General features: G+C 38.9%; 1 protein-coding gene across 7 annotated transcripts in view; it reads right to left on the bottom strand.

The window, feature by feature from the left end:
* Positions 1–14,029, bottom strand: part of rffl.L (ring finger and FYVE-like domain containing E3 ubiquitin protein ligase L homeolog) — a 30,975-nt gene extending 16,946 nt beyond the window's left edge. The window contains exons 1-2 of one of the 7 annotated variants that reach the window (XM_018245180.2): positions 13,891–14,029; positions 8,459–8,554 (exon numbers count right to left, since the gene is read on the bottom strand). In XM_018245180.2, the coding sequence (XP_018100669.1) occupies positions 8,459–8,468 (10 nt within the window). In that variant the 5' untranslated portion in view covers positions 8,469–8,554; positions 13,891–14,029. Of the gene's footprint in view, positions 1–6,797; positions 7,503–8,458; positions 8,555–11,135; positions 11,290–13,890 lie in introns of those variants that run through there. The other 6 variants (XM_018245185.2, XM_018245179.2, XM_018245181.2 and 3 more) reach the window with 6 other exon arrangements.
* Positions 14,030–15,958: the final 1,929 nt, after the last annotated feature.

Raw genomic sequence — 15,958 nt, 5'->3', positions numbered from 1 at the left:
AAGAAGTTATAGATTTAGTTAACTTTTTCTTCTGTGTCTCTCATGGGTACAATAATGCATAATTATATAATGTATTAATGCACAGGTCCTCAAACTGAGGGTCTGGTCGAACTGGTACCCCAATACCACAGACCAGGAAACCTATAAGGTCTTCATAGCACGTGAAACTTTCTAAATACAATCAATTATCAATATTCTGCATTGTTCCTGAAATAATCAAGTTTATGTTCACTACCCCTCTCTCAGCATCTGTTTCTCTTTATTCTATCTTCATGCTGCAGTTGGGTGTCAGATATTCATTGACAGATCCAAAAAATATTATGAGGGAGGCTTCCTTTCCTAGCAGATGATTTAGAGCGCACTAAAAAACGGATTGCAGTACGGGTATGGGATCCGTTATCCGGAAACCCATTATCCAGAAAGCTCTGAATTTCAGAAAGTCCATCTCTCATAGACTCCATTATAATCAAATGATCCAACTTTTTCTCAGTAATAACAAAACAGTAGCTTGTACTTGATCCCAACTAAGATATAATTAATCCTTATATAAATCCTTATTGAAAGCAGAGCCAGCCCATAGCATGATTTTCTAGTAGACTTAAGGTGTGAAAATCCAAATTATGGAAAGATCCCTTATGTGGGAAAACCCCAGGTCCCGAGCTTTTTGGATGACAGGTCCCATACCTGTACAAACAAAATCTAAAAAAATAACTGCCTTTTACACAAATCCTGTATGTAGAGAGACAGGATGTCTGGTTATTTTAATAGAGTAAGCTGTAATACTTCTACTAGGCAAAAAGTACCCGCCTATAAGAAATATTGGATCTAACTGTCAATGAATATTTGACACCCAACTGCTGCATGAAGACAGAATGAAGACAAACAGAAGCTGAGAGAGGGATAGTAAAGATAAACTTAAATTGATTGTATTTAGAAAACTTCTTATTTTGGTGTGCTGAAGCTTATATTACATTTTCATTTTCACAATATTTCCCATTTAAATACAAGCACTGAAAGTAATCAAATCAGATGCAAGAGCTTCTATGAAGAAGAATATGGCAGAAGCAATTCCGTTTCTAAGAACAATACTTAATTTTGGATTGTATTTCACAGCTATTCTACAACAATACGCCAGGTTCAATTAATATATAAGTTGTTGTAGGTTTTAAAAAATGTTTATATGTAATTTAACTTTGATTTTGGGTCCGAACTACCAAAGCATGTGGTTTATAATTATGAGCTTTGGCAGTGATAAAATGCCTTGTTTGTTGTATACTTAACTTTTTCAATCAACATGCAAAATAAACATATTGAAGGAACAGTAACACAAATATTAAAGCACTTTAAAGTAATTAACATATTATACTGTTGCTCTACATTGGTAAAAGCGGTGTGTTTACGTCAGAAAGACTACTGTCGTTTATAAAAACAAGCTGCTGTGTAGCCATGGGGGCAGCAATTAAAGCTGGAAAAAGGAGGAAAGGCACAGTTTACATAGCACATAACAGATAAAGCCCTGTCCAATACAATGGTGTTTTAACAGTTATGTGCTATGTAACGTGCGCTTTTCCTCCTTTTTTTCCATCTTGAATGGCTGCCCCCATGACTACAGAGCAGCTTATTTATATAAACGAGTAGTCTTTCTGAATCAAAAACACTAGTTTCACCAGTGTAGAGCAACAGTACTTTTTATTTTAATTACTTTGATACACTTTCAGTTGTTGGTGTTACTGTTACTTTAAAAATAGAGGAGTCAGATTTGGAGTTGTAGTCCAAGGTACCATAAATTGAGGAGTCTGGAGTTAAAGGATTTATGTACAGACTCCACAGCCTTGCTTTTAGTTAGCCAGTTCTCTATCCAAGTACAAATATTATGTTCCAGGCCAACATTCTTTAACCAGTAACCTTCTGAGTGGTACTATATCAAATGCTTTAGCAAAGTCTAAGTAGATTACATCCACTACCATCCCAGAGTAATATCAGCTTTCCGAGCAATAAAAATTGGTTTAAAATCACTTACTACAAAACTATGAAACAAAGGCAGCTCGATTTAGAAATCATACAAAAAAACTGACCAAACGATCAATAGATAAGGTGTACATAAACCCAGGTGTATTGCTTGTTCAAAGAATGACCAATTTATAATGTAAGCACAATTAGGGGCAAATGAAAATGAAGAGCTCTATGCACTCTTAATTTTTCGGATTTTAAAAAAACTAAAAATTTTTGAGATTCATTAGAACACGAAGCTGGAAATAGCTTGAATCTGAAAATGCACCAGCGAAAACCTGTAGAGGTCAATGGCAGAGGTCCCTTCAAGCATTTGAAGATGTTAATAGCCTTCATGATGTTTTTTCGGAGGGTTTTGCTTTTAAACTCGATTAATTTGAGCGATTCCATTTTTTTTCTGCGGAAAAGTCAGAGTATTCAGGGCTTTCCCCCCGAATTCATGAATTCGAGTTTTTTGCATTGAAGTTTTTTCACTTCTTGTAGAAGAAGAAACACACTTGAAACACCGGGTGTGTATATCAGCTGACTTCTTTGGCTTTAGTTAAATCTTGGGATACAAGCAGCCATCAAATGAACTAGGTTTGCCCATGCTTAGACTGCTGATGTGCAATTAGCTTATTAGCAGTCAGAGAACAATAACCAATTGTGCCAAAGCTTTAGGATCAATTTCACAGATGTAATCTAACCCAGGCAGACAACTAACTAGGAATGCTTGATCAACAACTCAGTGGGAAGCAACAGAATTAATCCATGTCTCTTTTCATTGCTGACATCATATACTGTGCTCTGTGCCATCTTTATCGCTCAAACTTCATATATCAAATCTTTATGTAACACTTATTTAAGTGAAAAGTACAAAATTATATAAATGTTATTAGTATCAATGACAAATATGCAATATGTGCTTTTTGTTTGTTTTAGCAAAAACTCCCCCAGTCTAGCATTACTACTAAGTCAGACATTGTTTGCTAAACTAGGCAGGGCACTGGAGAGCCACATCTATCACTCACACTGGGGGCAGCTTAATAACTGTACAAATATAAGCAAACTCCAGCATGAATCACAGATCTCACACACAGGTATTGTTGGTCTTGGCATGTAAGTTGGGGTACTGACTGCCTCATTTATGAACAAAGTGCATTGCGTATAGTGCAACTTTTGGGCGCAGTTTGTGATTTTTTTTTTTTTATGTACAATACAACGCAGTGTTTTTTCCCCAGAATTCCAGTGTAATCGCAGCACTTGCCAAGTTGCATCAACCACAAGTTGGGACCAATGCACCAATACAGACAGAAACAAAATAGCATCAGTTTTGGTAAAGCAAGCATAAGTTATAGAACATAATTAGCATTCAGTTTAATTGCTGCAAGTCACTTACAACCCACTAAGGCAACCCTGAAGTTACTACTATGTTCAAAAGGCATTTTCTGGTGCTTTCTTGCCTGTGGCAAAGCACTCCATCTAGAACAACTAGAACATACACTGCTTTAGCTCTGTATGCAGCCATAATACAGATATTTGCATCCTATTAAATATAGCAAGTAACTTGCCCAAAAAGCAGCAGAAGACTTCAGGTGGCCATACACGGGCCGATAAAAGCTGCCGAAAGACTGAGTTGGCAGCTTATTGGCCCGTGTGTGGGGCCCTGCGACGGGCTTCCCTGAAATTGATATCTGGCCGAGACGTCGATCGGGCTGGGGTAAAGATCCCATTGGATCACTGACTGCATCTGTTCGTTGATGTAGTCCCGCAATGCAACCACCCGTATTCCTTTCATTATGATCCCATCGTTGGGCCCATGATCGGATCAGCCCGATATCACCCACCTCAAGGTGGGCATATCGGGGAGAGTAACGGTCCGCACACACCAATATTGCAGTCGGGGATTGTGCCCCATTAATAAAAGGGGCACAATCCCCGACTGCAATATTGGTGTGTGCGGACCGTTTTTCGAAATTACAAAGCAGTAAGGTGACCTGGCAAGGTCAACGGGAGACCAGCACCACTACGCAGAATAAGTGGAAGGAGGTGTGCGGTAATATAAAGTTTCATTGAACCATATCGGGGAGAGATCCGCTTGTTTGGCAAAATCGTCAAACGAGCAGATCTCTATGTGTATGGCCACCTTTAGAGCCCTATTTATTAGAGGTCAGATTTTAGTGGTTTTAGAAAGCACGACTAAACTCACTTTCTCTAAAACCATAAATGTCATGAAATTTATTAAAAGATCGGAAAAAAAAGTATGAAATATAGTTTGAAAATAATGCTGAATGATCCGGAAAAAATTTGAATATTGTACCTCTAGCAAAAAAAAAAATCCAAAGACAGAATTGATTCAAAACAGTCCGATCAGCACAGCTCCCCTCGACTTTTATAGGACCTAGACATCTTTTACCTGGCAAAGTTTTATATTAGTGGTTTTCAAATTTATAGAGCTTTTTAAAAAAATTGTAGGAAAACCACAAACTTTGAGACATGTAAAAAGAATAGAAAATAGTAAATTAGCCCCCTAGTGTCTACATTGCTGCCAAGGCAGACAATCTAGGTATTCAATCGGCCAGGAAGATATGCAGCAGAATTGTGAAATGTCAATTTCCAAGGGCCAAAGCTCAGTTTGTACAAAATGCATGCAGAGCAGTAAAGTATAGTATAAAAGCATGATCAAGTTAAAGAGGAACTATAGTTAAAATAGATAAACACAATGTATATGGACTGCTTTTTGAATATGGTGCGACAAAGTCTCCCCTGGCTATGAAAAACAACTCACCTGTGGATGTATATCTCCCTACAGCAGCCTACTAGTCCCTTTCAATCACTTCTGGCTGCTGCACTTTCCCTTCAATCCATTTTTGCAGCTACTTGTCTCTAACCTCAGTAGAAACTCAATAAGCTGTCTCTCAATGTATACCTGGTTGGTCTTTGACCGTCCTACAGTATTCAGGTTCCTCAAGAAATTTCAGGATACTGTAAGTTACCTAGGTGTTTCATGACCATTTTATACAGGTCATGGAACTCTGAGGTGACTTCTAATATCCTTATATTTTCCAACAAGGGGTACTTTATTTATCATAATACACAAGTTTTAGTGAGTCACGTGATCAAAATTACATCCTTTCTCACCGTTTATACAAGGCCGAGTGTTTTTATACAGGTCATGGAACTCAGAGGTAACTTCTAATATCCTCATATTTTGCAACTGGGGGTACTTTATTTATTATAATACACAAATTTCAGTGAGTAACAGAATGTGACAGAAATGACATCAGAACTCACCGTTTATAAGAATATAATTTACAAGATATTCATGGCTTTTGTATATGTGTGTGTATATATATATATATATATATATATATATATATATATATATATATTCACATACATACACACACACAGCACATATAAAATAATCACAGTCAAGGTGACACAAACCCACCAGTTAAGACATAATCTTATAAGATTCTTAAGGGTATTCCAGGGATCAGTGTTCGTGCATCTCCAGTTTAATAATACGCACTTCCAGCACTGCTGGTCTCCCAGCAATATATCCATCAACTATATATATCTGTAGCTAAGAGTTGCCATTTCATTAAAATGTAATCATTTAACAGAGTAAAACCTCAGAAAGAGCCAGGCAATAAATTTTGATTGTGTAAACCTATGGCCCAGTGTTTTATGTTCAAAGAACTCTGTTTGTACAGCACAGCAAAAGAAGAATATATATCACTGTGTATCTTATAAAACTGTATATAATAGGTGAAGCATGCTCAGTAGAGGCTGATATCATCTAATATCTGAAAGTTTAAAATTTTACAGACCTTGTTTACGGAGCTGCTATGCTAACAATATGGTAGGGCGAAAAAAATATTGTCTATAAAAATAAATAAAAAAACATACCATAGAAATATTTAAAAACTGTAAAGAATTGGATGGAAAAAAAAAAGCTTCCAGTCTGTGGATGGCTTTTATTTGAGAAGTTAGTATCTTTAATCTGTAGCTTGCTAGAAATATGCTTCATTATTTACTATGTGGCCAGCAGTCTATTATACTCCCACATAAAAACAATTCTCAGGCAAAAAATGGGGTGGGAGGGCTTTCACAATGTCACTTTCGGCTGCAATGATCTTTCTGTAACACAGAATCTTCTGATGCCGTGGAAATTCAACTTCAGCTTCCGGCATCGAACAACAGTCAAACACAGTATCAGCTTCTGCTAGGCCAAAGATTGCTCATCTGTTCCAAGCACTAAGTGATATGATCCCTATAATACGGAGACAATTACCACTTGTGTGAACTTCCTCCATTAAGCACAAGACTGTTGCCAGAGAATATATCAGATTGCAATATTCCAAAACACCAAATAACCATACGCTATTCTGGGCGTTATTAATAGTCTTAGTGCACATTTGATAGGTACTAAAAGCACCCAGTCTCCGTTACATAGGCCAAATATCAGGTATTATGATCCAAGGTCCCTCCTTACTGTAGATTTTCTTGATAAACAAAAGTACCTAAAACTATATTTAGCTTAAACTATCTTGTTCTTATGCAAGCTATTGTACTAGCTACATGCACAAGGATATTTGTAATGTCCACGCATATTCAATTTAAACTGACTTATTTAACAAGAGCAAACTGCAGTACACTTTTTAAACACCTTCCTGGAAACCACCAAAATGTTGTTGAAAGAATCAGGCTTAGACTGCACACTTTTTTTCTTCGTGTTTAGGGCCTGTTGAATAAACACTGCTACCATCACACCAAGGACAGATACAATCATACAAACGTACCTGACAAAAAAGTAGAGCCTGTAACTTTAACGCTTGGTCTGCTACAATCTCAAAGTTATCCGTGAAAATGGGAAGCAGGGATTGGAGGATTCTTTGCAAGGGTACATGGGTGTGATAACCTTTCATCCCCTCCGATCTATAAAGGCTTTTCTGATCAAACCGAACACTACAAATGGTGGCAAGGCAAATAGGGGTGTACCTCTGTGCTAAATCACTCTCATGACTGGCATGACTGTAATTGTGTGCTTGGCAACACATTCTGTTAACAATGACTATTTACCTATGGCTTGGGACCCAAAACTGGGCTCCCTTTAATTCAGTGAAACGTCTTACTACAATAGACAATAACAATTGAAGTGTTTTCTTATTTGGGCCTCCTCAAAAAGAGTAAACAGATAAAACTGATTGCACAGGCTGAAAGGAAACCTTGTTACTTTAGCAAAGCATTTCCCAGCCTCCCTAAGTTTCATAGTGTAATTTAGAACTCCCCCATCTTGTTCCATTGTGAAGTGATTAAGATACTATATGAGCATAAAGGGCTTTCAATGTTTATGGCTTTATAACAAAAACAAACTAAAAAAAATAAAATGTTTTTGTTTTTTGCCCTGCCCCAGTTTGCACAAAACCGCTTTCTTTTTAGGTCACATCGGAAGAGGCTCTGATGGCTGCAGATACCATTGGCAAAAACTTGGTAACCAGGAAAAAGCATTTTTTCATTTCCCTGGCACGGTTTGGAGCCTTGAGCAGAAAATAAAAATGACTTCTAAGGAAATACTGGGACCATCAGTCCCAGGAAAGATTGTTTGTTTTCAATATAGACATGTAAGAGTTGAATCATCAGATATTCAGGTTGAAACAATAGAATTCTACCTGTATCTGACAATTCAGCAATAACAGTGACCAATTTTCAGATGCCATCAAAATTTTCCAGTCTGCCTGATCGGCATAGCCCCCTGCTTTCCTGCTGGTCTGTCTAACTACTTTGCTGAGCTGGCTGACTACTGTTACTTTGTATCAACAGGACTGCATCCTTCAAACCCAACAATTCCCTGCACACATAGTTTCCATAAGGAACAGAATATCACAATGAAGTGCCCGTCTGTAAACTATGGAGAAGTTAAACAGATGGATTTCAGCATAAAGAAAATGGCATTTATTCATACTTTTTGAAGAAACAGGTAACTGTGATAGGTATATTAGGGGTTTCTGTGTTATATGGGCCTCTTTATCAAATTTTGGTTTGTAAGCCGGAGTTCCCCTTAAAGAAAAGAGGGGAGCTGGTACCTACAGCACAGGCAGACTATTATGGATTTCTTTAAATCGGTGGAATCAGGTATGTCTGTGTGAAAAAAACACATTTCTATTGAATTCTGGAACTTCTAATAGTGTTTATGTACTTAATTATATAAGCCCAACTGAAAGAGATCATTAAAAAAAAGGGGTGCATTATTTGCTTCAACGACATTAGTGTTCAATAATCAATTTTACTATCAACTGTGTATTTTGTAACACACTAACCTTAACCCAGAATAATAAGTGCCATAATTTTTTTCTGATTTGTCAGTATGAGTATACATAGCTTCTTGATAGCTTAAATTATTACTAAAAGACTATTAGCAGCAATCATTGCCCCTAGTGCCATTGAGCTTTTGTATACTCACAGAAGACCATCTGCTACATTCAGAGAATGACTTTTCTTGCACAGGCGCTCTATAGTGTGGCATGGACAGTATCTCTGGCAATACACAAAGGTGTCTCTGGAAATATACCAAGAAATACAATTACAGTTAATTTATAATGTGTGCGTAATTCAATAACAACATTATAGCAAATTAATTTCGTAAAAATGGTTCAAGGAGCTCTGGTTTAGAGGACAACCAAAGGAATTTTTATAGCTCACACCTCTCTCCTGAAACGCACCACACAGGTCCCCCAAAACTGCCCTGTTTACCAGTAATATGCAGAGTAGCGCAGTGGGGCTGGCAGCCACTGTCTCTAGCGCTTTGACATCCCGTTTCCCAGCACTCCGACCAAAAGAATACACAGTTAAAAACAAAGAACCAGATCAGCTTTAACTTTGCATGGTCCTGGCTACCAGAAATGGAAAGAGGAAGTCAACTGGCCAGAGATCATGGCCACCAACATAGCTATGCTACTCTGCATTTTATTAACAGGCACCTTTACAAGTAAATAGAGAAAGCTGTGAAATTCCCCCAGAAATGCACACACTTTTTATTTTTTAAACACCATTCATCAAATATCTACATACGTTTGGACACTTAGCAACCTAGTTAACACTGCAACAGTACTCACTTTTCTTGATAAACCTGCTGGGCAACACGATAACAAAGCACTTTCAACGTTATTTCCCCAACAATAGACTATGGACCAAACAATATACTATTTTACACTATAATATACAGGTATGGAAACAATTATTCAGAATGCTCAGGACCTGGGGTTCTCCAGGTAAACGGATCTTCATGCCTTAAGAGTGCTATAAAATAGTTTGAACATGAATTAAACCCAATAGAATTGTTTTGCCTCCAATGAAGATTAATTAGATCTTAGTTTGGATCAAGTAAAAGGTACTGTCTTCTTATTATATGGAAAATATTTACAATTTTGAATTGATTAAAATGTAGTCTATGGGGCAGATTTACTTGAGGGCGAAAATTTGCCAGTGACCAATTGGCAGCCATCGCTACACTTCGCCAGTCGAAAATTAGCTCGGACATTGCTAATAAACTGGAATGCGGAGTTTCGTTGTGGGCGCCGAACGCTGGTGACATTTCGCTAGCGTTACTTTGCCAATTTGAGCGAAGATGCACTAGCATTCATTTCTGCCAATCGCAAATTCGCTAGAGGTCTTGCGCTCAGGTCAATTTGTTTACGGCAGGAAATGTCAAGTTGAATGGACGTATATGTTGCAGCAAATACATTACACAAGTCCAGGGAACCTTAATAAATAAAACAGTTGTTATAATGCCCTACACATGAGCCCACTGTATAGTTAATGTTTCAAATGTTAGAAAATGTAAAATATTAAGGACTTTTGCAGGCTATCCCTCTGAAAAAAGGAAAAGACGTTTTTTGAACTTAGAAGCTTTTTCCACTAAAAAATATGATGTAAGTAACAGAAGAATGAGGAAGATCTATGCACATTGCCTGGTCTGAGCTGGCAAAGGCACGTCTGGCGAAAGGGGTAACGCTCAGTAAAATCCGCATTTTAGTGAATTTGCAGTTACGTCCATTCGCCAGAGCGAAAATTCGCCTGGTGATCGAGTGCGAATGACCGCTAGCGTCTGTCTCTTTTGCTAGCGAAGTGACGCCTGGGCCATTAGTAAATTGCCAATATCCGTGCGGGCGGTAACGCTAGCGAATTGACTCTAGTGTTAGCCACCTCGCCCTCGAGTAAACCTGCCCCAATGAGAGATGGCCGTCCTGTAATTCAGAGCTTTCTTGATAACAGATCACATAGCTTTATTGTATATTATTGTTAAAATATATGCAAGCTGTTAAATTTTACAGCAAATTATGACTCCTGTAATCTTGACAAAGCCTTGTCGGACAGCACTAGTGTCTGATATAGGCACTACTTTTTCTATTCAAGCGAAAGAGAAGGAAGTCGCGGCACAAGAGGGCAGTTTAATTGCATCCTAGGTCAGACCCTAAAGAAATAAGGAGTAAATAAGAATGTAATAAAATGAAAAGTTGGCGTTCCATTGGGTCTTCCTTACAAATACTAATCAGGCAGCTGAGAAGTTGTTTTTTAATACTATTAATACTAAGTGAACGAGTGTGTGGAGCTCTATCCTATTTCCCCAATGGAATCGAATAGTAGTTGAATAGCTATCGAGCAAGCAGAGTAAAGCCTCTAATAGGCCAGTATCAGTCTATATAATGCAATAACAAAGTCCCTCAGTCTCGCTGTGACGAACGAGGACATATACAAGATCATACAATGGGTCTTACACACACACTTTAACACTATTGCCCGGAATGTTCAGACTATAGAGTACTGCGGATTCCGGGGCTTGAGGAAATTAAATAAAAAACGTATTAGACCGCACACACATTTCCCTACACAGCTTCCGCACTGCTCGTCCTGTCACAGTTTTAGCTCAGGTAGAGCTGTAAGGAGACTGGATAGACTGGGGGTGGGGGATGAGTTCAAACTTCATTCTCAATATTAGCCAATTCCTGTGCAGCTCTTCGCGGTCTAAAACTTTTGTAAGAAGCAGTAGGGAAGATGTGTAAATGACCCTGCCTCCCTTCACAAGTTTGCTGCTTATAAGGCCCCATAATACTGCCCAACAGTCCTACATCGCTACTTACACTCCCGCACAGCTGTTTACTGCAGGGTCCTAGCCTCCTGTTTCACAGATAATCCCAACGCCACAAGTCTCCTCACACTACACGTAGGCGCAGTGACGCATCACGTACCTGCCTTGTGGGAGTGACAAATTGGCGTCATTTAGTGCTACACAATCGGAAGCTGCTAGTAGGACGGGACAAGTCCTCGCACTTCCTACGTCTGCTAGTTGGGACACAATATGTTTGCCTTCTGCCATGCCCCACACCAAAAGCTCCCAATATTTCCTTATAAGTCATTTCTGTTGTCTTAGAGCTGCAGCCCGTGCCAGGGAACTGAAAAAATACTTTTTCCTGGTTGCCATGTTTTTGCTAATCAGCCATCAGAGCCTTTTCCAAATTGACCAAAAAGTAGAGGTTCTGTGCAAACTGGGGTTTATTTCATCTTTATTGATCATTATGCCATTTATAAAAACAAGCTTACACACAGATCTGAGCTATAAAGGTCGTAAAAGCCCTTTATGCTCATATATACAGTGAAACTTCAGTTTTAAGTACCCTGATTTAAAATTTTCCTGCATTTTACAATTTTTATTTGTGGTTCCACCCATTTCTAATTCCTAGTTTTGATTAAAGTTTTCCTGGATTTTACATGAAAATGTTGCCTGATGTACCAAAAATTGCTGTTTGTCCTCTGTAAATGTTGTGTTAAATAAAGAGGTTTAACATACTAACCAGATGTATAATTTGTAGGGTTGCCACCTTTCTTCCGGTTAAACTCTGGACTGAGGGCAGGACAGTGAACTAATAGTCATTCTATGAAGCTGTTTGTTAATCTAAAAGACATTTCATTTAGGGCTTATTTTAAAGAAACAGTTCATTGTAAAAAAATAAAAACGGTAAATAGGCTGTGCAAAATAAAACATGTTTCTAATATAGTTAGTTAGGCAAAAATGTTATGTATAAAGGCTGGAGTGACTGGATGTCTAACATAATAGCCAGAACACTACTTCCTGCTTTTCAGCTCTATAACTCTGAGTTATTAAGTGACTTGAAGGGGGGCCACATGGGACATAACTGTTCAGTGAGTTTGCAATTGATCCTCAGCATTCAGCTCAGATTCAAAAGCAACAGATATGACTCATGTGCCCCCCCCCCCTCAAGTCTCTGATTGGTTACTGCCTGTAAACCAAGAGAGCTGAAAAGCAGGAAGTAGTGTTCTGGCTATTATGTTAGACATTCAGTCACTCCAGCCTTTATACATTACATTTTTGCCTAACTAACTATACTATACACAATTTTTTATTTTGCACAGTCTATCTATTTACCCAGTTTTTATTTTTACACTGAACAATTCCTTTAAACCATCTCTCATCTAGCGGGGGTTGTTTCTTCAATACAGGGGAATTGTTGCTTTAGCTTGGGGCTCACCAACCCTTTTTACCCATGAGTCATTCTCCACGCATGGAGAAAATGTAGGCAGAGAAATGCTGAGGTACAGCTCTGTGTATTGTTACTCTAAAGGTGGCCATACACTATAAGATCTTTCCCTTGATATGCCCACCTATAGTAGACAATATCTGTCTTTAATCCCCATTTAAAGGGGTGGTTCACCTTTAAGTAAACTTTTAATACGTTGTGGAATGACCAATTCTAAGTGACTTTTCTATTGGTCTACATTATATCTTTTTTATAGTTTTTGAATTATTTGCCTATTTGCAATATGAACCGTCAATGATGTTAGCAATTGAGGCTTAAACGGTTTTCTTCACAGCCTTATGCAAGTGTTTTGGAGGGTTCCCATCTGTGTTCGTTTTTAAACATTAGGCCCCCAGATGGGCCCTGATAATTTTGTTGTGTGGGTCCCGTGATTTCTGATGGCAGCCCTCTGCATACATACATATGCAGACTCTGTAAATGCTTCAGGTAGGAACACTATGGTTTCACTTTTACAAAAGCCTGTAAAACCAGTTAACATTCCTTGCATTATCTTACCAAAGTAATAAACCACAATACAAACATAATGTACATGCATACCAGTGGCACTCCTGTTTATTGGTTTGGGGTGCAACCTCCCTCAATCAGATTATTATAGATAATGTTGCTGTGAAACAGAAAGTGAAAGACTAATACAAACCCTTTAAATGATCACTGTGTCCAACCTTTGGTCTTATAAAGAATGCTGGTTGTTGTAGTTGAATACAAGTGGAGGCAGGGCTGGATATCCCTGTCACTCATCGTGACACCAGGCCTAGCTTTTCTATAGGTGTCAGTGTGTTGTCACCCAGAATACACTGTAAACCTCCTGCCCCATAAAAAAATGTAGAATCCTTTCTCCATAACAACTGCCACATGAAAACCTACTCTAAGGGGCATATTTATTATGCTGTGTAAATGAAATTCACAGAAAAACGGTGTTAAAAAGCTGTGTAAAATATCACATGGTGTGTGTAATTTTACACCATTCAAACGCCAGATTTTCTGCCGTTATTTTACCTTTCTTCAGGTGGAAGTCAATCTAAGAAAAATGTCTAAATATTTTACACCTAAAATACGCCTAAATGTTGTAACACGGTGCAGCCTGGCAATGTGTGGTTTATTAGCCCTACATTTTTTACTTAGCATAATAAATATGCCCCTAATTGTTTCATGACCTGCCAAACACCCAAGCCTTAGCTGTGCTCCTCGCCGTTCCAGGACACAACTAACCTGTCTATATATACTAGTTACTATGACACAGCTAAACTTTACATGTACAGCTTAGTGCGAGCGCATATACCTGTGAAATGTCCCGAGCAGTTGCTGGGAGCCTTGTCATGTCCCACGCTACCGGTGATACTCAGTCCGAACCCACATTAGCAGCATGACCCGACCACCAACTAGCAGGAAGAAGCCGTCTAAAGAGTATGGCTGGGAGTGGAGCCACACCTCTATTCAGTGGGTTTGCCAATCACTAGAGACATAGCACCCACACACAGAACACCCACCCACATGCTAAATCCCTGCCTCTTTTTGCATCAGCTGAAATGTGGAATCAAACAAAATCACAAGACTTTTTCAGTTGGCATGCCATTTGAATTCCTATATTTAAAGTTGAAAAAAGTTGCAACAGTGTTCTCACTGTAAAGCAGTCAGAGAGAACATATTTTTTGTAAGTTTAATTTTAGTTTTTAAGAAAAAACAGAATTTAGCACAGTATTTATAACCGTCCACCACCACAGGCCCTGCCCAAGAGACCACACACCAAAAAGCCACACAAACTTGGGCACTAAAACCAATAAGTGGCCAGGGTACCCCCTACAAGGTAAAAAAAAAACAATTGGTGGTCAGAGGCCCCCATAAAAGTTAAATATAAACTTCACCGGTGGCCAGCCTCCCCCCTATAAGGTATAAAAAAGCATTGGTGGTCAGCCCCCCCTCCCTTTAGAACATTTTAAAAAAAAAAACCATTGGTGGTAAGGGGCTCCATAGAATATTTAAAAAAAACATTGGTGGCCAGGGGCCCCATAGAATTTTTTTAAATGGTGGCCAGGCCCCCCTTACAATTTGTGGTTGGGAGCCTCATAAAAATTTTTTTTTAAAAAATATTGGTGGTCAGGGGACCCATAGAATATTAAAAAAAAAACATTGGTAGCCAGGGGCCCATAGAGTATTTAAATAATACATTGGTGGCCAGGGCTTTAATAAAAAAAACACATTGGTGTTCAGTGGAACTTACCTTAGGTTCTTCTTCCTTCGGCGATGACAGCTGCTTCCGTTCATTCGGCTCCTTTTGTGGCTTTGGGTCTTTTCGGGCTTCAGCTTCGGTTCCTTTCGAGGCTTCGGGTGTGTTAGCCGCTTAAGCTTCAGCTCCTTTTGTGGCTCGGGGCTTCAGCTTTGGCTGGTTTTGTAGCTTTGGTTATTTTCCTGGCTTCAGGACTTTGGGTCTTTTAGTGGCTTTGGGTCTTTTTGCAGCTTAGGCTCCATTCACGGCTTTGGCATTTCAGATCTTTGGGACTTCACTTCAGCGCTGTCAAAGGGGGCCCGGCTATTTCAAAAAGTGCAGCACAGCCCCCTTTAGGCCCGGGCCCAGTACAATTGTACCCAATGTGACCCCCTTAAGCGGACCAACTGAAACTGCTAGTTCATGAAATGCTCACATCTTTGAAGGGATTTTGTGGGATTGCAATTTGTCTGCTACAGCAGCCGAAAATAGTTGCTGTATGTAAGGAGGAGAAGTTCTCCCCCTAAAATAGTTTTTTCAATTGTTGGAAATGTATGCCTTAAAGGAGGACTAAACCCTAAAAATTAGTGGCTAAAAATTACATATTTTATATACAGAACTTATTGCACCAGCATAAGTTACAGCTTCTCAATAGCAGCAATTTTCCAGGACTTCAAAGTTGTCACAGGGGGTCACCATCTTGGTCACCATCTTGAAAAGTGTCTGCGAAACTCACATGCTTAGGGGACTTTGAGCAACTGTTGAGAAGCTAAGCTTAGGGCTCATTGTAAATTATCAAGCAGAAAATGAGGTTGGCCTGTAATATAAGCTGATGCTACAGGGCTGATTATTAAATTCTGATGCTAATTGCACTGGTTTCTGTGCTGCCATGTAATAATTATCTGTATTAATTACTAATCAGCCTTATATTGTGACATTTATATTCTATGTGTACTTTATATTTTGAGTCAGTCCCTAAGCTCAGTAAGTGACAGCAGCACAGAGCATGTGCAGTGAATCAGCAGAAAAGAAGATGGGGAGCTACTGGGGCATCTTTGGAGGCACAGGTCTTTACTGCTAAATGGTTGTGGTTGCATTGGGCTGGTACAGAAGCCCAAAACATTATGTACAACATTTCTTGCCT

The sequence above is a fragment of the Xenopus laevis genome, chromosome 2L, assembly GCF_017654675.1.
Source record: "Xenopus laevis strain J_2021 chromosome 2L, Xenopus_laevis_v10.1, whole genome shotgun sequence".
Classification (NCBI taxonomy): Eukaryota; Metazoa; Chordata; class Amphibia; order Anura; family Pipidae; genus Xenopus; species Xenopus laevis.
The sequence above is the reverse complement of the archived record's forward strand: the minus strand, read 5'-3'. Positions and strand labels throughout refer to the sequence as shown.